The sequence below is a fragment of the Gigantopelta aegis genome, chromosome 10, assembly GCF_016097555.1.
Source record: "Gigantopelta aegis isolate Gae_Host chromosome 10, Gae_host_genome, whole genome shotgun sequence".
Taxonomy (NCBI): Eukaryota; Metazoa; Mollusca; class Gastropoda; order Neomphalida; family Peltospiridae; genus Gigantopelta; species Gigantopelta aegis.
In genome coordinates this window covers 87,895,731-87,922,776 of record NC_054708.1, presented here as the reverse complement: position 1 = coordinate 87,922,776, position 27,046 = coordinate 87,895,731, and the positions used below count along the sequence as shown (strand labels likewise).

General features: G+C 38.9%; 1 protein-coding gene across 1 annotated transcript; it reads right to left on the bottom strand.

Annotated features, from left to right (window-relative positions):
* Positions 1–642: 642 nt before the first annotated feature.
* LOC121383891 (hephaestin-like) lies at positions 643–25,422 on the bottom strand. Its single transcript, XM_041513987.1, has 13 exons — positions 25,280–25,422; positions 23,692–23,936; positions 18,156–18,371; positions 17,463–17,554; positions 17,221–17,384; positions 12,701–12,807; positions 10,887–11,055; positions 9,479–9,738; positions 8,539–8,747; positions 6,812–6,959; positions 4,313–4,525; positions 2,972–3,185; positions 643–2,416 (listed from the first exon to the last, which is right to left on the bottom strand). Exons 1-13 carry the CDS (start codon positions 25,420–25,422, stop codon positions 643–645), a joined length of 3,954 nt encoding a protein of 1,317 aa, XP_041369921.1.
* Between the last annotated feature and the right edge of the window lie 1,624 nt (positions 25,423–27,046).

Genomic DNA, 27,046 nt, shown 5'->3' with positions numbered 1-27,046 from the left:
TTAAATAGAACATTTGTAATGGACATAGATTTGCATGACATTCACAAATTCTTTTGCCAAATAACCACTTACCGTTATGACAGACCGTGTCGCTTGGGAAGTTCCGTTGTGTAGAATTCCGTGTTAAGCTAGTCATCCGGATTTTGGGTTTTCGTTGACACGAATATTGATGCATTTCTGTTGGTCCAACAGCTCTGTAAGTTCTATTTCTGTCAAATCTTGATTAGAAAAAGTTAATTTTCGCAAGACTGTGCTCGTTCTATTATTCTTCACCACTTAACACATCGTATTTTTTATGAATGTTAAAGAATGAACAGAAGAAGTCTCGAGTTGGTGATGTAGTTTCTTGTATTGTATTATATTGCCCGTTACATATTTAATTAGTGCTTGACACTAATTGGTTTGATTGGCATGTCACTAATTGGATACCATGGCAGACGTCAGATTACCTATTAACTCATTCTAATGCACATGTAAAAATAAAGATATAATCCGTATTGTTATAAAGTTGAAGTTTAGCTCGGTGACAGTAGCAAGAAAAACAACACATTAAAATAGAAATAAAATAAAAATAGCAACGAATGTTTGCATTTCTGTCAGGCTATCTCATCTTTAATATACATATTGAGGTCAATTTTCCACTTAAGTGAAGTTCATATTATCGGCTGCTACAGGGGTGATGACGTCATCATTATCGGCTGAGATGGCACTTGCAGATACTGTACCTTGCGTTGTTGACGTATCATCATCTTCGGGTGTCTTCGTGGATTCAGTAACCATGGTGCCCTTCTGAGACGATTCAGATATTATTTCAGTTACTTTGGTGATGCTTGAGGTGATATTCGTGCTTCCAGAAACTGAGCTATCTCGTGAGGGTGGCTGTTGTCTTTTAGTTGTGTCTCTCCGAGGAACTACATTTTGTGATGTAGTCATTTGAGAAGTGGTATCTTCGTCTGTCGGTTGCGATGAACTTTGAGAATCAGTGATCACCTTTACAGACGACTTAGTGGATTTTGTGTCAAAGCTGACGTCATCAGTATGTGAAGATTTTGATTGGTCAGACAAAAATGTAGTAATATTAGAAATGGAGTCTTTGTCTGTAGACTGTAGTGGAGACTTGGTTTTGTCTGACACTGGTTTTGTTTTGTTGAGTACAGCATGAGTTTCCTCCCTGTTTAGAGAATTACTATCGTTCTGTGTAGAAAGAATGTCACCTGAATGTGTTACATTAATGTCGTCTGATTTAGAATTTACCTCCGGGACTGTACTTTTCGATTTATCTCCCCAAGGAACATCATCATTAACACGTTCTGCAGGCAGGTGTTCTTTTCCCTTAGTTCCATTTCTCAGATTTTGGTTGATCGCGATATGGGATCCAGACGTTTTATTAGCTAGAGACGATTTCTCATCAACTGGTTCACCAGTCACCTTAGACTTTTCCTCTGCTCGTTTGTCGGGGACATTTGCGATGAACGAGTTACTTCCCTTGGGCAGTATGGTGTAGATGGTCTCCATGCCGGCCTCCATGTGGTCATTGACGTGGCAGTGCAGCAGCCAGACGCCGGGGTTGATGGCCTGCATGACGACGGAGGCGCCGCTCTCCGGGAAGACGTCGAGCACGTCGAGCGTGTGTTGGCCGCTGTGCTCGTACAGCACGGTCTGGCCGTGGAAGTGGACGGTGTGCACGTCCTTCGTCGAGCCGAACCCCAGGAGGTACCAGGCGATCTTCTCGCCCACCGCCATCGTGATGCCGGGCACCGCCTGGTACACCAGCCCGTTGATGGAGTGCATCATGTTGCTCTCGACGAACGCCGGGTCTCGAGGGTTCGTCTTGTTCCTCGACGGCGCGTACGTGTGTATGTTGTCGCCTATGTACAGGCTCTCGTTTTCGTCGAATATGGAAAACAGGACCATGAATTCTTTATCGACGTCTTTTCTGCCACCGCTGTCGTCCAGCACCCCCTTCCTGCATATGATGATAGGTCCGACTAGTCCGGAGTACAGATCTCTGCTCTGGTCATGCGCAGAGTAGTACAGCGACGAGATGCACGGCGGGTCGTTCGGGCCTGGACCAGACGGCACGCGCCACTGGTAGACGGTGAACGCGTTGGGCGGGACGCCGTTATCGCCCCGCGAGCTCACGTCATCGGAGTAGAACGTGCCCTCGTTGGCCTTGTCCGTCTTGACGATGTGGGCATGCATCGAGTAAGGTCTCGTCGCCAGGTTCTTGAACACGATCTCGATCTCGTCTCCTACTTCCGCTTTCACCGCAGGCCCCAGAATGCCAAGGTGTTCTTCTTCCGGTGTTCGCTGCTTTTCGAATCGGAACGACGTGTCCGTGAACTCCCGGAACAGCGCCTTCAGGTACTTGGGTCCTATGTAGCCAGGCTCCGTGTTCAAGTAGCGGTACGAGTTGCTGCAAACACAAAACAGTACAGAATAGGGAAGGCGAAGTTTAAATGAAGAGTACAGCTTAAAGGATAGCAAAGTCTACATTTGACAGCCCATTACAAACTAAGGCTCGCCCTCCCGTCTGAAGCGAGCGGAAATCATCGGAAGGCAAGCAGAATTTTGTAATAAAATTAGGCGCACTGCAAACATTGACAAGTACAGTGGGATAACATTTGTAATATAAAAGGAATATATACTGGCCTTCTTTTCATGACGTAGTGGTGATGCCGTTCAATTTCAGGTTTGTAGATACACAAGTATTGGCTACAGTTTGATTAACTGAAATAAGTATAAGTCATATGAAGTGACGAGTGCTTTACAACTGGTATATCAAACATCATGGAATGTGCCATAATAACTTGTGTATGCAAAAATAGGTTAAATAAAGGTGGCATTTGATATGCTTTTGTGCACTGAAAGAGGTAGCGCAGTCAGGTACTTTGATTGAATCTCACTGATTAGCAGACAACTTGAAGTGGACTGACACACAAAGAGACGATCAGCCAGTACGATGTATTACCTAGTGGGGTCGGTGAGGTTGCCTCCCTTTATCAAGCCTCTCAAGCTGGGCGCGTAGTTCCACTCTCTCTCGACGGCACCAATGAAGTAGCGTCGACGTTTCCCCCTCTGGAAGATGGACTGGGCCTCGTGGTAGCCGCACTCGCTGACGTCATACAGCGCCGACATGCCGCCCTTGTAGTGGTCGATGTTCCGACAGACGATCTCCCATCTACCTGGAAACAAACTCAACTACTTAGTCTCCCATCTACCTGGAAAAAACTAAATTACTCACAATCTCCCATCTACCTGGAAACAAAGTCAACTACTCACGATCTCCCATCTACCTGGAAACAAAGTCAACTACTCACGATCTCCCATCTACCTGGAAACAAAGTCAACTACTCACGATCTCCCATCTACCTGGACACAAAGTCAACTACTCACGATCTCTCATCTACCTGGAAACAAACTCAACTACTTAGTCTCCCATCTACCTGGAAAAAACTCAATTACTCACAATCTCCCATCTACCTGGAAACAAAGTCAACTACTCACGATCTCCCATCTACCTGGAAACAAAGTCAACTACTCACGATCTCCCATCTACCTGGACACAAAGTCAACTACTCACGATCTCTCATCTACCTGGAAACAAACTCAACTACTCACGATCTTCCATCTACCTGGAAACAAACTCAACTACTCAGTCTTCCATCTACCTAGAAACAAACTCAACTACTCACGATCTCCCATCTACCTGGAAACAAACTCAACTACTCACGATCTCCCATCTACCTGAAAACAAACTCAACTACTCACGATCTTCCATCTACCTGGAAACAAACTCAACTACTTACGATCTCCCATCTACCTGGAAACAAACTCATCTACTCACGATCTCCCATCTAGCTGGAAACAAACTTGTCATTTGACAAACGGCTCAAGTTCTGGACTTAATTCATTCATGTATTCATTCATTAATTCATTCGTGTATTCATTTATTCATAAAATTAATTAATTAATTCAATCATTCATTCATTCATTCATGGATATTGGAACACCTATTTTATATAATTCAGTCATTTATTTACTTATAGTTATTGTCATGCTTATATCCAATTGAGGTTCAAACACGCTGTCCCGAGCACACACACCTCAGCTATCTGGACAGGACACTTATATGGGAATTCGGGGGTGGGGGAGAAACATAATTTTTTAAATAAAGATACGCAGAGGCGCATTTTCATGGTAATTTAGTGTATATTGTGAATGATGAATGCACCCCCCCCCCCCCCCCCCCCCCCCCACTAAAAAACGAAAAGAAAAGGACCCGCCGGTGATTGGTCGTGGTTAAACTTACCGACGTTGCCTGCTTTCGTGATGAAGGTGAAGGACGATCCAGGGAAGAGCGGGATCGTATCCTGTCTGTTCCCGTCCTGGATGAAGTCGAGGTCGTGGAAGTAGACCGAGTGCACGCCGGTGTGTCCGCCGACAGACAGAAGGTGCCAGGCGACCAGTTGAGACTTACAGACAGACAGACCGTGTAGGTTGCCGAAGCCAAACCCGTTGATTGCTGCAATAGAAAAACAGTACTAGTTGTTAGCTTACACATTAAATTCAACTCATATAACTGAGAAAAACACAATGTAAATGTGATATTTGTAATAAATAGCAATAAGCAAATATTATGTGATTCCTTTTGAGATATGTGAAAGACACGTTTTCATGGTTCTATAGAATGCTAGTTTCTAGTCCAGTCATCTGATAGAAAGGTGTCAGAAAGTCATGCTAGAAAAACCGTCTACGTACACTGTACATAGGCAGTAATGCACCCTTTATATTGGTTAAATTGCCTTGATCTCGCATTGCAGACGGTTGACAGCCGCTAATACATGTTGCTTGCGACAAACAGTATACACGGTAATACGTGATGTCGCACAATAAACAAGCTGGCATCAAGGGTTGGTTGTTTTGAAACTCACGTCAGAAAAACCATATACAAAAACATCTGTCCCAGAAACTATTAATCTAAAGTTATACCTGACCCATTAACATATTAAAGAAACTATCTCTGTACTAGGCAATATTAATCTAAAGTTATACCTGACCCATTAACATATTAAAGAAACTATCTCTGTACTAGGCAGTATTAATCTAAAGTTATACCTGACCCATTAACATATTGAAGAAACTATCTCTGTACTAGGCAGTATTAATCCGAAGCTATACCTGACCCATTAACATATTGAAGAAACTATCTCTGTACTAGGCAGTATTAATCTGAAGCTGTACCGAACCCATTAACATATTGAAGAAACTATCTATGTATTAGGCAGTATTAATCTAAAGTTATACCTGATCCATTAACATTTTGAAAAAACTATCTATGTATTAGGCAGTATTAATCCGAAGCTATACCTGACCCATTAACATATTGAAGAAACTATCTCTTTACTAGGCAGTATTAGTCTGAAGCTGTAACCGAACCCATTAACATATTGAAGAAACTATCTATGTATTAGGCAGTATTAATCTAAAGTTATACCTGATCCATTAACATTTTGAAAAAACTATCTATGTATTAGGCAGTATTAATCCGAAGCTATACCTGACCCATTAACATATTGAAGAAACTATCTCTGTATTAGGCAGTATTAATCCGAAGCTGTACCTGACTCATTAACATATTGAAGAAACTATCTCTGTACTAGGCAGTATTAATCCGAAGCTGTACCTGACTCATTAACATATTGAAGAAACTATCTCTGTACTAGACAGTATTAATCCGAAGCTATACCTGACCCATTAACATATTGAAGAAACTATCTCTGTACTAGGCAGTATTAATCCGAAGCTATACCTGACCCATTAACATATTGAAGAAACTATCTCTGTACTAGGCAGTATTAATCTGAAGCTATACCTGACACCATTAACATATTGAAGAAACTATCTCTGTACTAGGCAGTATTAATCTGAAGCTATACCTGACTCATTAACATATTAAAGAAACTATCTGTGTACTAGGCAGTATTAATCTGAAGCTATACCTGACACCATTAACATATTGAAGAAACTATCTCTGTACTAGGCAGTATTAATCTGAAGCTATACCTGACTCATTAACATATTAAAGAAACTATCTGTGTACTAGGCAGTATTAATCTGAAGCTATACCTGACACCATTAACATATTGAAGAAACTATCTCTGTACTAGGCAGTATTAATCTGAAGCTATACCTGACACCATTAACATATTGAAGAAACTATCTCTGTACTAGGCAGTATTAATCTGAAGCTATACCTGACTCATTAACATATTAAAGAAACTATCTCTGTACTAGGCAGTATTAATCTGAAGCTATACCTGACACCATTAACATATTGAAGAAACTATCTCTGTACTAGGCAGTATTAATCTGAAGCTATACCTGACTCATTAACATATTAAAGAAACTATCTCTGTACTAGGCAGTATTAATCTGAAGCTGTACCTTACTCATTAACATATTAAAGAAACTATCTATGTACTATATGTTCTAGGCAGTCTACAACAGGTGAATTGCCTATAGGACAGTTGCATTAGGGCCCCGTTTTATAAAACGATTTCAGTACTAAGATAGCCATAATTCAATAGCTACCTTATGCGCTTAAGGGTGATCTTAAGGTGATCTTAAGGTGATCTTAGGGCTAAAATCGCTTCGTAAAATGGGCCCCAGAACTGGTTTGACAAATGAAAACCTGTCAAAGACTAATTAACGTTTATAAGGTTGGGGTAATTGTGATCAAAATGTCGAAATAAGCATGTGAGTGTCGGTAAGCAAATATTGCTTTCCTTTCTAAACTGAGATCACTTACATCTCATGATGTTGGACTCGATGAAGAGCAGGTCGAGTTTGTCGACCTCCCTGGACACACAGAACTTGTCGATGTTGCGGTCGATGTACCATGACTTGTTCTCGTCCGTCTCTGACAGGAACAGCTTCAGCTCCCGACTCACACCTTTCTAGACACCCAAAACAGTTCAAATACACAATACACTAGGCCTACATTCTAGACACCCAGAAACAATCCAAATACACAAGTAACACGTTTGGCTTACATTCCAGACACCCAGAAACAATTCAAATACACGAGTAACACATCAGGCCTACATTCTAGACACCCAGAAACAATGCAAATACACAAATAACACATCAGGCCTACAATCTAGACACTCAGAAACAATTCAAATACACAAGTAACACATCAGGCCTACATTCTAGACACCCAGAAACAATTCAAATACACAGGTAACATATTAGCCCTACATTCTAGACATCCAGAAACAATTCAAATACACAAGTAACACACCTGGCCTACATTCTAGACACCCAGAAACAATTCAAATACAAAAGTAACACACCAGGCCTACATTCTAGACACCCAAAAACAATTCAAATACACAAGTAACACATCAGGCCTACATTCTAGACATCCAGAAATAATTCAAATACACAAGTAACACATCAGGCCTACATTCTAGACACCCAGAAATAATTCAAATACACAAGTAACACATCAGGCCTACATTCTAGACATCCACAAATAATTCAAATACACAAGTAACACATTAGGCCTACATTCTAGACACCCAGAAACAATTCAAATACACAAGTAACACATTAGGCCTACATTCTAGACACCCAGAAACAATTCAAATACACAAGTAACACATTAGGCCTACATTCTAGACGTCCAGAAACAATTCAAATACACAAGTAACACATTAGGCCTATATTCTAGACGTCCAGAAACAATTCAAATACACAAGTAATACACTAGGCCTACATTCTAGACATCCAAAAACAATTCAAATACATAAGTAATACACTAGGCCTACATTCTAGACACCCCAAAATAGTTCAAATACACAAGTAATACATTAGGCCTACATTCAGTACCGTTTTTTCAATAAATGTTTGCAAAGTATTTTGACTGGTTTTCCAAAGTGGTCATTTGGATTAATGCATTGCGTAAAAAACCAGTGTTGCAAGCATTAGCGACACACGTTGGATGAACGCACCCCTGTAACAGACACGTTTTAAAGCAGGATTTATTTTGAAAATAGTCGATTCCATTTGCGTGGGTTCTTTTTAAATGATGATATTCCATAAAAATATTAATTATGTTTCATTGTTTTGAAAAGTTGGACCTAATATAACGTTTTGTTCAACATTATAGGCTCCTACATCCCTATCCCTGCCCATTCTCTATCTCTCTCACTCTCTGTCTGTCTCTATATATGTCTCTATGTCTCTCTATGTCTTTCTATGTCTGTCTATTTTCGTGCGTGTGTGTCGTTAAACATTCATTCGTTCATTCATGTCTCTATCTCTCTCTGTTTCTCTATGTATATCTGTCTGTCTGTCTGTCTGTCTCTCTCTCTCTCTCTCTCTCTCTCTCTCTCTCTCTCTCTCTCTCTCTCTCTCTCTCTCTCTCTCTCTCTCTCTCTCAACCAAGTGTTAAAATGGATATATATATTGGATACCATATAACCGTATATTTCTTTTCCGTAAATAATAAATGTCATCCAGTGCCCAAACCTGTTTGCCCTCGTGGTCGAGACTGCCCTTCTTACAGACGAGAAGCGGCCCGACGAGTCCCGAGTACACGTCCCTCACGTGGTCCACGGCGGAGTGATACATGAACGTGATGCACGGCGGGTCGGAGGCGCTCGGGGCCGACTCCTCGGGCACATAAAAGCGATACATTCGTTTCTCACGTGGCACTGTTGGCTGCGTCACTAACGAACCTGCAAGGCAAGAGACGTTAACGATTCCCCAGATACATAAAACTGTTACAGTCGTTTCTCACGTGGCACTGTTGGCTGCGTCACTAACGAACCTGCAAGGCATGAGACGTTAACGATTCCCCAGATACATAAAACTATTACAGTCGTTTTTCATTCCATATCAAACTTTATAAAGAGCTTATGAACAACAGTAGGAACACACTATAGTACCACCAATTACTATAATATATCAGATTGGTGATCGTCCTGGTCAAACCGTATATTGGAGTGGTCACTGGTGTTGTACAAAACGTAATGACAAACTCATTAACATTTACAAAATCGTATCTCTGCACAAGACAGATATTATGATGTTCTGACAATCACTGGCGTAGCCAGGAGGTAGGCCATGGCTCCCGCAATCACACCTCTTCTTCTTCTTTAGTTTATTCTATCACCGTTTATATTTTTATGTCGCCCCTAACATGATTCATAGAAAATTTGATTGCCCCATCCTATGTGGGTGGCCCTCGACAATATAAACTAATGGATTACGGCTCTGCCAGTTTTCACAATACGTCTGATCCAGGAGTCAGTGAAAATGGTTCACCATGAAGAGGACTGCCACTTCACAGGACGATACGTCATCTCTGGCTTCAGATGGGCCTGTTGCCTTCACAAACTATTACCTCACCTTCTCAAAACAAACTTAAACCTAAATAACATTAAACTGCAATCACAAGATGACTTACTGTTGACGGCGATGTTTCCGTACGGGATGAGACCTCGCGGCAGGAACGAGAAGGGTCGAGTGGCGTTGTTGAAGAGAACCACCTCCAGAATGTCCCCCACCTCCACTCTGAGGGTGGGGCCGAGGCTGCCGAGGTGCGACTCGTCACGAGAACGAAGCTTCTCTGTCTTGAACGACGAGTCGGTGTGCGCATAAAACAGCGCTTTGATGTACTGGCTGCCGATCCGGTTAGCGCGCGCCTGGTAGTAGATCGCTTCAGTACTGGAAGTAAGCATACTTATAGTTTAGTTAGTAAATGACTTCAGTACTGCAAGTAAGCATACTTATAGTTTAGTTGGTAAATGACTTCAGTACTGCAAGTAAGCATACTCATAGTTTAGTTGGTAAATGACTTCAGTACTGGAAGTAAACATTCTGATAGTTTAGTTAGTAACTGACTTCAGTACTGGAAGTAAGCATACTCATAGTTTAGTTAGTAAATGACTTCAGTACTGGAAGTAAGCATACTCATAGTTTAGTTAGTAAATGACTTCAGTACTGGAAGTAAGCATACTCATAGTTTAGTTAGTAACTGACTTCAGTACTGGAAGTAAACATACTCATAGTTTAGTTAGTAAATGACTTCAGTACTGGAAGTAAACATTCTCATAGTTTAGTTAGTAACTGACTTCAGTACTGGAAGTAAGCATACTCATAGTTTAGTTGGCCCTCGTAGTAACTGACTTCAGTACTGGAAGTAAGCATACTTATAGTTTAGTTAGTAAATGACTTCAGTACTGGACGTAAACATTCTTATAGTTTAGTTGGCCCTCGTAGTAAATGACTTCAGTATTGAAAATAAACACATTTATCGCTTGGTTCATGCTGGTAGTAAATGTATTCATTATTGAAAGCAAAAACATTTATTGTTTAGTTGACCCTGGTAGTAAATGGCTTCAGTACTGGAAACAAAACACATTTATTGGTTAGTTGATCCTGGTGGTAAATGAGTTTTGACATATTTATCCTATTTAGTTGACCTTAGTAGTGAATGGTTTCATTATCGGGTAGATACTACCCGTCACAGTGATGTAATAATTAGGCCATCGGCATTGTGGCTAGCAGGTACTGGGTTCGCATCCCGGTATCTGCTCACATTCAGAGGTGGGCTACTACACCTCTCTCTCTCTCACTAACCACTACCAACAAACCATAAAGCCCAAATAGCTATATATGTACACGATAGCGTGCTTGAACCTTAATTGGATATAAGAACGAAACTAAAAGTTAAAATTCCAACATGACCTCATTCTAATCGCATCTTAGATTTGAAGTTATATCAAATAGGAAGGGTTTCAGTGAAAGTTTATGTCTGTATAGTGAAGTGGTAAAACAAGAACGACTCCTACATCAATAACCATTCGACCCACCTTCCTGTTCGCACCAAGCCCTGTTTGGTTAGTTTGTTCATACCAGATGGCGCGTAATCCCAGATCACTTCCTCTATAGACAGGAAGTGCTTTCGAGTTGTCCCGCTTGTCTTGTATGTATTCATCTTCGCGTTGCACTGCCTGACGTCTATATACACCTCCATCCCATCTGTAGTACGAACGTGTTTTGTTAGAGAGACTAGCATGTGTTGGCTGCCATTGTTGACATGTTTAAACACAGAGTTAATGATCTTCCAATGATCACTTACAATAGAAAGTTGGTGAATCGGGTTCTTCTCCGGTTCACACGACAGTAGGTGCATGGTTCTAATCATTCAACTCCTCACTGAGTTCATATAGTTCTAACCGATTGTTTAATCGAAAGTCGATCGACTGTACTTATTGTAACCGATGATCGATGTCGATAAAAGGCCAACCGATTCCCAACACTACACACAAACACACACACACACACACACACACACACACACACACACACACACACACACACACACACACATACAGGACAGCCAGAAAGATACTGAATGTAGAGACATTGGTATTCTACACAACAACATGTATTTACTCTGTATCTCTATAGAAAGGCTCTGTCAGTAGTACACATGTTACGAAGGCAGCAAATTGAGGCCAGTTTCTTTTACTGGAGAGACAAAGAACACTTTCTGAACACCTACTTCAGAGAACAGCGAGCGCTTTTTATGATTGATACCACACACACACACACACACACACACAGACAGACACACACACACACACAGATACACACACACATACTGACACACACACAGACACACACAGACAAACACACACACACACACACACACACACACAGACACACACAGACACATACACACAGACAGACACACAAACACAGACTGACACACACATATACAGACACACACACATACACACACACACACAGATACACACACACACAGACAGACACGCAGACAGACAGACACACACACAGACAGACAGATACACACACACACACACAGATACACACACAGACAGACACACACACACACAGACACACACACAGATACACACACACACACACACACATATATATATATATATATATATATATATATATATATATATATATATATATATATATAGTTGGTAACCGCCCCGTTAGTGCCACCTAATACTATCACTGACCGATCACTTAACTGAGCAAACGCCATGAATAAGTTTTAATTGGAAAATATGTTTAAATTTGACTTTAAACACTTTTTGTTTTTGTTTCTTTTTTGTTGTTGTTTTGTTTTGTTGTTTTTTAGTGGAGAGGGTTTAGGATATGTAAGATATGTAGTTTTGTAGTGGAGAGGGTTTAGGATATGTAAGATATGTAGTTTTGTAGTGGAGAGGGTTTAGGATATGTAAGATATGTAGTTTCAAGGACAGAATGAAGATAAAGAAACAGAAGAAACAGAAGAAGCTTAGGACCGTTTTTGTCGTGTCGCAGATAAATGTCTTATTAAACAAATACATTCTTTGGTTATTAGTAGCACTGTTTTTAGGTGGTACACGGACCTTATTTAGCATACTATCTTATGACGCAGGCCCAGATTCGGAGAGGCGCGTGGACGTGACGGGGGAGAGGGGGGGGGGGGCGCAAAGGGTTTTTTAAGACTTCAAAAAAAAATAATCCTCGCTTGTGATGGTGTGGTATTTTATTAGTAAGACAGCTGAAGTACACGTGAGCTTCTATAGCTCTATGTACGCCATGAGATATACTTACGCTAGTGAAGCCGTGAGACAAATAGTTCCGTACGGTTGTGACTCACCCTCAAAGTGCGTGGTGGTGTCACAGTACACGAGTTTCTCGCCCTGTTTCACCAGCACCATCTCCGCCGACACGAAACTTGTAGCGAACACCCCCACAGACTCCTTTCTGTGCAGAGACAAAGTAAGACAAACTCAGTAAACATGACATGTGTGTGTACTAGTTTCAGAATAAACAGTATGAAGACAGTGCAATACAAACCTGCTGTATGACACACGCTGAGACGTACTAATATATTCATTACAGTTAGTGGTGATGGATAATTAATCTATCCCACGCGTAATATTTTCGTAATTAACTCGGGAATATAGAAATTGTAATGTGCTGTCACTCGATGTAAACAATGGTTTTCTGGAGAATTCTAGGTGAAACATCTTATAGAAAGTTAAGGCGGTAGTGTCATATTTATTAAAAAGGCAACATGCATGGTCTTCGCCATCAAGGAATTATGAATGAAAAACATAAACGACAACTGTGATGTCACGTACTTGAAATGAAACGAAATAATTTGTATTGCTTTATATTTTGGTTATATATATATATATATATGTATGTATGTATGTATGTATGTATGTATGTATCTATATCTATATCTATATCTATATCTATATATATATATGTGTGTGTGCATATAATTTTGATAATTATAATTTATTAATATTGAGTTTTATTACCGATATGGTCTACAAAATAGGGTTACATAAATATTTATTTTCCCACTCTATCTTTATAGCATGGGTCAAAACTGTTATGGCACACATCTAACGTCACTGTAGTTGCTATAGGAGCTGTAAGCTTGCGAAAGTCGCGGCTATGATATTGACAACACTCGATTAATCATATTTAACGTTTGTTTGTGAGTAATAAAACAAAGTATCATGCAACCATACTTCCTATTGACCTGATAACCCTACCTGATAATTCGAAGTGTTATCATGTCACTAGGAAGTGTTATCAAGGAAATGAGTTGTGCGCATGAAGAATGTTTGCTAAATTTTCAGGTAGATCGTTTTCTCATTTTTCAAACATCCATTTACAGCAATAATTGTTGATCTGCATAAATAAATATAACATTTATACTTCCTGTAACATCAAATTACCTATTATTTTTCAATGCTCCATTATTTGCTCCCATTCGGAACTAGCCAGCGTTTTTAATTAAACATTTTGAAACAAAAACGCAAGTAGCTTCCTGCAAAGAATGTTGACATTGGGAACAGCGTCAGATGACCCAAAAGATTTTTACAAAATATTTAAGAATAAAGAACAGTGCAACCTGGACAAAAACGCCCCTTCTATAGATATTTTTAAAAAATTATTTCAGTGATTTAAATAAGAGCGAACCCAATGATGATAACCAATTTCATTTTGATATGGACCAGGTACTAAACGAAGTAAACAATAATTGTCATTTTATTAACGGGAAATTCAGTGAAGATGAAATAATGAAAGCTATAAAACGATTAAAAAACGATAAAGCAGTAGGTGTAGACAAAATAGCCAACGAATATATTAAATCAACCGCCACCTTGATCATGCCAGTCTATGTTAAACTTTTAATACTATATTTGATCACGGCGTTCTACCTGAGGAATGACTTACAGGTATTATTATACCAATTTTTAAAAATAAAGGGAACAGACTAGTACCCAAAAATTATCGACCAATTTCACTACTCTGCTGTTGTTCTAAGCTATTCACAACTTTACTTAATAACCGGTTAAACGTATTTATTGAGGAAAACAATATCATTAGTGAGGCACAGACTGCATTTCGTAAAGGCTATTCACCTACAGACCACATATTCACATTACATAACTTGATCGATTTCTTGAAAAAAAGAAAAAAGAAATTATACTGTGCATTTATTGATTTTCAGAAAGCTTTCGATATGGTACCAAGAACTCAACTTTGGCATAAGCTGTTACAAAATAACATAACCGGTAAATTTTTCAGAATTTTCTACCAGATGTATCAAGGTCTAAAATCATTAATTTCCGTAAATAATCAGCAATCAGCTTTATTCCCTTGCAACAACGGTATCCGCCAAGGCGATAATTTATCCCCTCTTCTGTTCTCCTTGTATCTCAACGATTTAGAAGATTATTTATCCAACCAGGGATGCGAAGGAATCCGAATTAAAACAGATAATCAAGAAAACCCGGTAGACATTGCTATGCGCGTCCTTTGTTTGTTATATGCAGATGATACGGCCTTATTAGCAAAAAGTGCAGCTGACCTACAATATACTTTAAATACGTTTTACCAGTATTGCATTGATTGGAAACTTAAAATTAATAGTAACAAAACAAAAATACTGATTTTTAACGGAACTGCTAAAGACTATAAACATATTTTTAAGATTGGAAACACTATTTTAGAAAATGTTAAAGAATACAAATATTTAGGAATTACTTTTAGTAAATTAAATAACTTCCGAACTACCAAGAGCAGACTTAGTCAACGGGCTACCAAGGCTATGTACTTTGTACTAGCGAAATCAAAAGAATACCATCTATCAACTGAATGCAAACTTAAAATGTTCGACTCGATGGTTCTGCCAATCTTATTATATGGCTGCGAAATTTGGGGGCACGAGAAAAATGATATATTTAACTCTGTACAAATCAACTTCTTTAGACATATTTTACCTGTTAAAAAATCAACACCATGTTTTATATTATACGGAGAGCTAGGACGAATGCCAGTTGAATTACTCATACATAAAACTCTCTTTGTTATTATACAAAGCTATGTTAAACGAGCATCTTACTAACGGAATCAACTATAATTGGATCACCGCTATCAAAAACATTTTGGATAACTTAGGAATGAGCAATGTATGGATATCTCAATCGTTCATATCAGTAAACTGTCTCTCGCAACAAATCAAACAAAGGCAACACGATCAATATTTACAAATATGGAGAAATAACTTATCACAATCATCGAGAGGGAAAGGTTACGAGCTATATAAAGAAAACTTATTTCTTGAAAATTATTTTAGAATACTTCCTGAAAAGCTATGGTCAGTTATCATAAAATGTAGAACGTCTAACCATTATTTACCCGTTGAAACTGGTCGTTGGAATAACACACCTTTGTACACTATGCGACGTCAATGATATTGGCGATGAGTTTCATTATCTTTTTGTTTGTAATTTTTTTCATGACTTAAGGGTCCAGTATATACATTCATATTACTATACACGACCAAGTACTTATAAATTTAAAGAATTAATGAACAGTAAGCGAATCGGAATATTAAAGAAATTGGCATGTTTTATAAAAGTAATCATTAGTAACGTTAAACGTCCCTAACCAAACAAAACAAAAATATATAACTATTATTACGATGACATGTTTGCTTATAAGTACTTGGCCACACATGATGTATATCCAGATTATAGTTATACGAACACCAACGTGTGGTTTGTGTTCGATGTTCTTAAATATGTACATGTATCTAATGAATTTAGAGTTTTTGTTATACATATTGTTCTTATAGAATTCTATTTATTGGTCTTTGTATATGTTCATTATCAACCATCTTGTCACGTGAATGTTACAAATTGTATATATTCCTCCTATGCCGCTGTGCAACGGCCCGAGTTTAAATAAATTATTGTCTTGTCTGACGTCACAGTCACTAGCAGCCAGTGATGTAGATCTTCAGGTCACACATAAAGTCGTTTATTTTCACAGAAAAACGTACAAAAATTGTGATATGACACAAGAGACTTTGAAATATAATCAAAGTATTTTATTTAAAATTTGGAAACATAACTTTAGGCTGGCTATGCCATTCCCAAGATACTTTTGGGCACCTGCTATTGTCTGACTTCCGGAAGTAGTTTCTACACGATAAAACTGATAGTTTCTATACCGCTTTTGACTGAAACATATTACAAAAATATAACTTGAAAGGGGTTGTATGATAAACAAAACCATATCAGGTTACTATGCTTTGATATCGTGGTTATTTGGCTCGCGGAAGCTCGCCTGTTACACCGTTATCTAAATCTTGCCAAATAAGCACGATATGAAAACGTAGTAACCTGATATTCTATATATAACATTTTGGAAATTGTTTTATACCCTTCGCTCTCGCTCGGCGAATAAAAACTTTCCTTACTCGTTTCATAAATTCCGTATGGCACTCGCACTCATGCCAGTTTATCGCAATCTGTGACCGTTGGTGCGACACTGAACGCTCTGTGACATACACATTATCCGTGACAGCGCGAATGAGCCGTAAATAGGTTTTAAATTGGAAAATACACTCTTTATATAAGTGATAATACACTATATAAGTGATATATATCAAAAGCCGTGGTCTGTAGGAAAGTGAAATTAAAAGACTCCTTGTCGCTAATTAAAAATATATCGCTTTTCCTACAAGACGGTATGTCAAGATCATAATTTTTGTTTTACATCCAATAGCCGAAGATGAATAAAGCAGTGTGTTCTAGTGGTATGGTTAAACAGACGAGAATGTAATGTTCTCTGTGTAAGACGAACCTGTGACTGTTCCACGTGAGAGTCTCGCCGTCCACTGTAAAGCCGTGGATATCGGTCTCCGAGCCCATTCCGATCACGTACCACGCCACTCGGTCAGCCACACAGGCTTCGAACCGGGGGCCGTTGGCGTAGATGAAGCCATTCATAGAGTGCATGATGTTGCTCTCAAGGAACACCACGTTTTTCTCCAGCGCCAGGCCGTGACACAGAGCCGGCACCGTGCATCGATCGTAGTTTCCCGCCGTGTACCAAGTTCGGTTTTCGTCGAAGTTTTTCAGCAGTGCTACGAATTCCTTATCGACGTCCCGTCGGTTACCGTTCTTGTCAAGACTACCTAGTTATTAAAACAAAACAGCTGCGTTACAAACAAACAAAAAAGTTACAAAGAAGGCTGTCATTTTCGTGTGTTAATAAATAGGCCCATAAAAGTACGGTATTATATTCGATCATTCATATTTCTTTAAATGAATTCAATGTACAATTGCCATGTTAATCAGTTATTTAAAAAACAAAAAACAAAGAAAGAACCAATGGATAAACATAACAATTAAAATAAATTACCATCACAATATTATATATATATACATACATACATACATACATACATACATACATATATATATATATATATATATATATATATATAGAGAGAGAGAGAGAGAGAGAGAGAGAGAGAGAGAGAGAGAGAGAGAGAGAGAGAGAGAGAGAGAGAGAGAGAGAGACACACACACACACACACACACACACACACAGACAGACGTACAGGCGGGAGGAAGAGCAGTGGTTGGGAATGGAATACAACCCGAGCACATTGCGCACATTTAGGGCGATCGATCCTAGGACCTGTCGCCGTAGTGACTACCTGCACTTCCACACCCCGCGTCACACACGGTGATATTAACTCACAGTGAGTGTCTAGAGCGAACTGTTCGTACCTGGTTTACATGTGAGGAGAACTCCGATCAGACCCGAGTTAGTGTCCCGGGGTACATCCGGGCCATGCGAGTGGTACACCCAGGGGATGCAGTCAGGGTCGTCCTTGGCGGGGCCGAACTCAGGGACGATATCCCACACGTAGGTGTATTCTCCACCAGGGGGCACTACGTCGTCGAGTTTTTGAAATCCAGACGTTTTGTCGATATAAAGGGCACCTTAGTAAAACAAGAAAATAATAATAATAATAATAATAATAATAATAATAATAATCGTTATAATTATAATAATAATAATAATAATAATAATAATTATAATTATAATAAAATTAATGGAGTATAATGTGAAAACATTTCTTAGTTTAGCCAGTAATCATGTACTGGTTAACTCACATTCCAGTAGGTACGATAGTACGTTGCTATATGTACTATGTATGGCAGTGATTTAGGGCCCAAACCCTAACACTACATATATTTCTTCTGGCACAATAAATACATGTATTAGAAAAAACAATTACTTGAGTACATACTTAATGATCGAGTCAGAATATTATAAATAGTTACTTCTTTTATATGTTTCGTTGTGCAACTAATCACAAATGAATAAATACGCTTATTTTTAACGACAACACTAGATGACGTTCATTAAGTAATCATCGGTTATTGAATGTCAACCAATGTGTTTAGAGACAACACTAGATGACGTTCATTAAGTAATCATCGGTTATTGACTGTCAACCAATGTGTTTAGAGACAACACTAGATGACGTTCATTAAGTAATCATCGGTTATTGAATGTCAACCAATGTGTTTAGAGAAAACATGCTACGGTTTGTTCGCTTTGTATCAAGGGCTCTGCTGTATTGACTTATCCACAAACAGGTCAGTACATACCAAGGCCGTTTGTACTAAGCGATAAATTGACAATTATATTCATTTGAGGTTTGCTCTTTATTCAAAGCTGTTCTATACGTTGTGTACAAGTTATGCTACCGTACAAGTGACAACATTTGAGGTTTGCTCTTTATTCAAAGCTGTTCTATACGTTGTGTACAAGTTATGCTACCGTACAAGTGATAACATTTGAGGTTTGCTCTTTATTCAAAGCTGTTCTATACGTTGTATACAAGTTATGCTACCGTACAAGTGACAACATTTGAGGTTTGCTCTTTATTCAAAGCTGTACTATACGTTGTGTACAAGTTATGCTACCGTACAAGTGATAACATTTTTATACAACTCGTAGAAGAGCAGTTTCAATTCAATGCTGTTATCTAACCTCTACAGCAAATACCATGCACTACTTATGTAATACACCAATAGGGTTTTAACACTTGATGTTTAATTAGTATTTACACAAGGTATGAAACACTGCAAGAAATACAACATTTTATTATTATAAACATTTTAATTTGTGTTTTTATTTTATCAGTTATATCTTTATTTTTTATGCAATAGTTTTACCACACCTCAAATTACTCCGCCAAATAGATTCACGTTACATAAACCACAATCTACATTTATTTACTCCGCCAAACAGATTCACGTTACATAAACCACAATCTACATTTAATTACTCCGCCAAACAGATTCACGTTACATAAACCACAATCTACATTTAATTACTCCGCCAAACAGATTCACGTTACATAAACCACAATCTACATTTAATTGATTATTGATCGATCACTGATCTTTTGACAAAATCTACCTCTTAAAAATCTTTGTTCATTTAGTGTAACACCCGTAACGCAAGTTGGTAGGATTACGTTTAACACCCGTAACGCAAGTTGGCAGGATTACGTTTAACACCCATAACGCAAGTTGGTAGGATTACGTTTAACACCCGTAACACAAGTTGGCAGGATTACGTTTAACACCCGTAACGTTACAGCACGCGCAGGGGTACATTAAAAACAGTGAACAAGACAACGAACATGTGGTGACGATCAACAAAAATTCCTTTCTTCTTTTCCCTCACATGCTCATTAAACTCTTCCAGTGTAAATATGTACTGTTTGAATTAGAGCATAAACAAGAAGCACGTTCCTAGTTCAGTGTAACTCCGGTCAGTGACTCGCTAACACAGCCGACTTTAACAGACGAACCAATTTAAAGATACACCTTTGTATTTGCGCAGCTACTACTTATCATCCCGTGATTGCTTATTTCTGTATACCAGTACCTGCATGCACCATGGCCACTCACACGAAGACGTCCGTCTTTCAGCATATCACGACAGGTCACCAAACTGATTTTCTCAAAATCAGTCTCAATTAGTTTCCAGTAAAAGGGAACCGATGGATTGGCATGTAACTTTATAATGAATAATGTTAAAATTCATATAAAAACATACTATTAAGTTTTAAAAACATACCAACTCAAACAACATTTTTTGAAAAACATTTCAATGTAAATAAAAAAGATTCTTTACAAATGACCATCAAACTACTGGTTTTCTAAGCTAGTGTGGAGAGTAGCTGTCCTCCTACAGGTAGTACTAAACCAAATAGCTTCCGGCTGGCTCAAAGTTCGAGGTGCACCCAACCTTTGATAGAGAAGTGAGCAGCACAAGTCCTGTGATTGGTGATAAATGCGAATGTGTTGGTTGTAAACAAAATGAGTTTCATCTGGGCAAAAATGTATGCAGTTTTATTTCACCTAGTACTACTGTGTCAAGTAGTCATGTGCTTGAAACATGTATGGGGTACCTGTGAAAAAAGTACTCGGAATTTGTGCGGAACTAGGGTAGTCAGAGACGCTACCCGCTATCTCAGAAATGAGCAACTTGCCCCCCAATTTTGTCTGATTCACTTTACGGGTGAGGGGTGGTAGTATTTATATCTGCGGTGCATATGTCGATTGATACGCTTCAGGTAGGAGTTTTAGCCACACATGTTACTATTGTCGTCTATGTGGTTTTATTTGGTAGTATGCACCCTACAGGCCGTGCAGGAGGAATGAAACATCATGTTATGTACCTCCTAAGGGAGTGGCGGTCCTCCTATGGACGAGCACCTGATAGTGGATCATGGAAGCAATCACGATTTTGCCTGACATCCGATCGACTCTGCCTTGTGCAGAGATACGATTTTAATATCAGAATATAGTTTTGAGGTTCAGATATAAAACAAGAACTTCTGAAGTGAACGGTTTTACTTTATCCTGCAATTACTATATACGCTGACTAGATACATTTCTACATTTTCAGTCACTGATAAAAAATATAGCTTTTTGGGCCGGAACTACTTTTAAACTAGTTATGACCAGCAAAGGAATGTTTTATTGTTCAGTTACTTATTATTGTATTTTCAGTTGATTCTTTCGATTTTTTAAAACCGTTTTAAAAATAAGAAATAAATTGTTGTTATTTAAGAACTATTTTGTTTTGGTGTGTGGATATTATAGAAGTTGAGACATTCAAGTTATGAAATAAAAACTGTTCATTTAATTAATGTTTGGTTTTATTTGAATGTCAGGATAAATAAAATAACTGGTTACTGTGTTAAGATATCGGCTTTATCCTGCTCAGGTCGAATGGTGAATGTCGCGAAGCTTTGCCTTGTGGCCTTCACCATTCTAACTTTCACAGGATAAAGCCGATATCTTTAAATACAGTAACCAGATATTCTCTATATTTATATTTCTGGGGGACAAATGCCCCCCACCCCGATCCCCTTTCCCGGTAAGTAAGACCTTATTAACAGCAAGGATGCACGTGTTCTGTTTCTCGTTGGTAAACAGTCTGGAATGATTAAAACGTGACTTTACGACTTTAAGAAGTCCGCGTGCTGTTATCGGTCATTTGGTACAGGGTTAGCCTGAACCGGAAACGCAACTACACATAGGAATGTTTACGATCACAGAACCGTCATTGACGTGGGGGTGGGGGGGGGGGGGGGGGGGGGGGGGTGCAAAAGGGGGCGTATTTCTGCATTCATAGACTAAATAATCATAAAAATATGGTAGTCCGATATATTACCTGCGTTAAAGTGAATTTGAACCAGTTTGACGGCAGCTATCTCGGACTAAACAATATGGTTACTAAACCTACCATAGCGATGTCGCTGTGTAACGCTAGCAGTTAAGCACGTCAGGGTGAAGGAAAGAGGGGATAATGTTTGATTAACGAGACTTCAGCTATACCTATCTAGTGGTTATGTCGCCATTTTATGAAACTAGTAACAGATAAAACTCGCTCTGTTACATAAGCCACTTCTACCGAACAGCAGTAAGGGGTCTCAGACGTGACAGCACATGCCATGGTCTTTGAAATACCAGTCTTTGGGCCGTTGGTTAGAAGGGTAAAACGATGAGTCGACCAAGACAGATCGATCCAGCGAACGTATCGCAGCTCGGGCGATCCCCTAGGTCTGCGCTGCAACACGGCCCTGTTAGTGTGAAGGATGTAGCTTACTCCTGGTACGTAATCACACGCACTATTAGAAAGACCCCATTCGGCTATTTCTCGTTCCAGCCAGTGCACCACGACTGGTATATCTAAGGCCGTGGTATGTGCTATCCTGTCTGTGGAATGGTGCATATAAAAGATCCCTTGCTGCTAGTAAAAAAATATAGCGGGCTTCCTTTCTAAGACTATATATCAAAATTACCAAATGTTTGACATGCAATAACCGATGATTAAAAATCAATGTGCTCTAGTAGTGTCGTTAAACAAATCAGACTTCTTATTCGAATGACATTTTATTTTTAGTCAAAGTATGTGTTCATATTCGCAGATTAGCACATAGCTCTTGTCGACATAGTGATTACACAGTTTAGACTCCAATAGTCAGGATTAAAACACACACACACACACACACACACACACACACACACACACGCACACACACACACACACAGCCCAGAACCACCACCCCTAAAACCCCCCACAAAAACCACCACCCAAACAAAAGAAACAAACAAACAAAAGAAACTACTCCCTTCAAATACAAAAACCCCAAGGGAAATCTGAACACCATCGCAGGAGCACTTAGGTCGCACTAGATTAACGACGATTCTACACGATTGTGACCCAATCACTGTCAAATGCAGAAGAGTCAGTGGACGAGTTATCTGTGTCCTCGCTGGGTCGACCTGACTTAGCCTTAATTCAATATACTTTTGTAAAACACGAGACATGCAACAAGACTCCATTGTGCCCCTTTAAATGGGTACGCTTTTTAAAGGTGTACGATCTGCTTGAAGTCGGATCTTACTGTTCTCTCCATCTCTTTTCTGTTAGACGATCTGACATCAGCTAATAGAAGTACTAGTCTGGCAGGCGAACTTTCATCATAAACATTGATTCAGAATGGATCAAGATGCTGGCAGATTTATTCGAATGCTGTTTTTATTGGTCGAATGTAAGATCGCATGGATACAAGAAAGCGTTGACTTTTTTCAGATCTGTAACGTGATATACTGTGTAGTGGAAAGTAAAATCTCATTTCAATCAGAATGTACACCTTTAAAAACATGTTAAAGAAGCACAATTGAGTCTTGATGGACGTTAGGTGTACCATTAACGGTTCCCTACCTTCATGTTGTTTTTCGTAGTGCAGTCCGTGCGGGTGTACACTGTATGCCTTGGAGGCGAAGTTGTGAAAGTGAATCATTAACGTCTCCCCGACCTGGGCCTTCAGAATGGGTCCGACAATTCCCAACCAGTCCGGTCCGGGAACCTGTTCCGAAAAGCTGTGGTCGGTGTATTGTTTGTAGATAACCTTTTTGTAGACACGTCCGACTCTGTTAGCCGTCTGCTCGATGAAACCTTGTGCTGCGCTGAAGAAAAGATTGATTAATAATTATAATTTCAAATTCAAACATGTCGTCTGTTTCACATTCTATTTACAGTTGACTGATTTATATTAATTATAAAGAGTTAAAAATCATTTTGCAGTTAATACATCACTATCACTGTTTTCAAAAAACATTCTAAAATAAATGGTAACGTGTCAGTCATTATAATGAAGCAAAGAGGAGAATATTCTTGGTGGCCAAAAAGAATACATGTGAAAGTTGCATTGTGTAGGTTAATGTGGAGACTGTTACAGGTCAGAGGTGTTATTAGGCCGAAATTGAATTGATCAAATTTAGCATTATATATACACTCAGTGCATTGACACTGGTAAATGTCTTGTCACACAGACACAGACACACACGCATACACAGGCATAGACACAGAAACACACACAGACACACACACATACACAGGCACAGACACACACACACACACACACACAAACACACACACACACACACACATACACACACACACACACACACACACACACAGTGTCAATAAATGATATGGCTAAAGCAGGTTGAACTTTTTAATGCTTAGAAAATAGAGATTTGACGGAAGTAATATGCTCCCAGGCAGGAGAACGGGAGACTTAATCAAATGATGTGAGTCTCCCGTAGGTTCCGAGAAGGTTGCCAGGTCTGGAGAAGAACAACAAGAATAATGAAAGAAATCATTAAATCAATAAATTTTAAAAAGTTCTCGATTTTATTAATTATATTGAACTCAGAGCAACGTAACTGAGTTAGATATTTTAATTTGATATGAACCTTGCATATGACTATATTACATATGCTTTAGCTACGGCAGTGGAACGGTTCATTATTCGTCCGGCGGTTATTGCTCCAAGCCAACAATTTTATAAATACTATCATAAAAACGTAACAGTAGCTCTAAAATGAGCTTGACTTGAACACATGAATTGAACCAGTTACAGGCGCGTTTTATTTGGAACAAAACTGGTTATGAGCACGTTAAATTTTTGTAAAAATCCTCATCTTGACAAAATGGACACACAAAAACTACTGGTTAATTTAACGATATCACTAGAGCACATTGATTAAATAATCATTGACTATTGTATGTCAAATATTTTATAATTCTGACATAATAGTCATTATTGGAAACCCAAGCACCTCACGCGAGCTGTAATTGACGGGATTAGATTCTGACTCACCTGTTGGTATTAGTGGCCATATACCACGAGATCAAAACTACAAAAATATAATCTAATCCCAAATCGTATCAATGTGCAAAAAGGCGCCCAAAGGAAATTCCAATAAAGGAAAAACAGCATTCGCGAAAAGTGAAGGCAACTTACGTGGAAGTACCAGGGACCAGAGTCCGCCCTGATGGAGCGTAGTCCCAATCGACCTCCACCGCACCTAGATAGTATTCCCTACTGGCCTCAACAACGAATGGTCCCATGAGAAACACACACAGACCGAGCGCGAGCACCGCCATCTTTAACACGAACGTCCACGTCTGCTGACTTCTTCTTCTTCTGCTGCTGCTGCTGCTCCTCACACAGACATCTTACTCTCGACCCTCCGCGCGCACGGATTCCTGTCGTCTGCTCACGACGTGCTAAGACATATTCCTCTTTTCTTACAAAATAATGACGTCAGAGCTGATCCCGCCATTCCAGATTATATATAGTATGGACAAGGCTGTTTAGAGATTCAAGGTGTCCGAGAACTGCAGCAGACGTGATGGGCAGACGTGAGAAGCAGACGGCTCAGTGTACAGAAGACAAACACATCTCGCTGAGGCGGGACTCGGCGCGCAGATTGTCAAGTCACTTTTAGACATCACAGCAAACAGACGGACGGTTAAAACATGGTCAAATGTAAATTTTTTAGATTTAGTTATGTTCAAATGTACATTTTTCAGATTTAGTATTCAAAGTGAGTCGTAACATTTAGATAGATCACATTTCAGCGAGGTTGAAAGTGTTTCGCTTGGAAAAAAATCAAGGGAGAATGTATCTTTAAATACTACCGAAATATTACGGAAATACAGCGACAAAAAGTTAAGAGTACGAAAGGCAGAGATAGGCATATACATCTGTAATAAACTACAGTTACTAGGCGCCTGGACTGCTTGGGTCGAAGGATCGAATCCCCTCGGTGGACCCGTCCGACCAGTTTCCCACGACTGGTATGTCAAAGGCCGTTATATGTGCAGTTCTGTCTGCGAGAAAGTGTACATAAAAGATCCCTTGCTGCTAATAAAAAATAATAATTTACTACTATGACATGTTTATATAAATTTTATTATTATTTTTATTTATTTTTTATTTGTTTATTTTATTATTATTATTATTGTTTTATTGTTATTTTATTATTTAACGTTTCTTTTCTCTTTTTTTTCTTTTATCCTTCTCATTGTTTTAAATGGATGCTAGTTGGGGCGGTTATGTTAAAAGTTAGGTGATAGCTCTTTTGACTTAAGTTAAGTCACAGCACCAATCACATAGTTTTATGCGGGCTCATGCTATGGTTAATATGGAGATGATATCATTCATCAATCTCCATTATGGTGAGGTGGTGGATGGGACGGCCTAGGGAAATGAATTAAAAATGGGGCGGACCCGTCTGCTCTCCTCCGACATAAATACCAGATTAACCAGACATATTTTATTGTCATTATATTCTACTTTTTACGTAATCATATGTAGAAACCCTTTTTAACCCTTTGTATAAACACTTTTTAACTTCCTTGTAAATAAAGTTTATTTAACCATTAATTAGTATTTTTTATCTAATCATTTGTATAAACGTTTTTAACTTTAATTTTTTTTTTTTTTTTTTTTTTTACTAACACTCTCCCCACCCCTCTCGTTGTGAGCACAGTTATCTGGCCCTAGTCAGAAATCGTGCTCGCAACGAGCGTGATTGAACATTAAATTGATATAAGCACGTTAATTCCCGACATCTGACCTGACAGTCATTTGTGGGCATACATACATACATACATACATAATAAAAACGTAGTGGGTTCCTATGAAGATTATATGTCAGCAAATGTTTGACATCCAATATTAATTAATCAATGCAGTATGTTCTAGTGGTGTCGTTAACCAAAC

Excerpts from the sequence above, each read along its gene's own strand:
- LOC121383891 (XM_041513987.1), bottom strand. The coding sequence starts at position 25,422 with ATGGCGGTGCTCGCGCTCGGTCTGTGTGTGTTTCTCATGGGACCATTC. Across the intron at positions 11,056-12,700 it reads CACCACCACGCACTTTGAGG|ATGGGATGGAGGTGTATATA; the intron begins GTGAGTCACAAC and ends TTCGTACTACAG. Across the intron at positions 9,739-10,886 it reads GGCTTGGTGCGAACAGGAAG|TACTGAAGCGATCTACTACC; the intron begins GTGGGTCGAATG and ends GCTTACTTCCAG.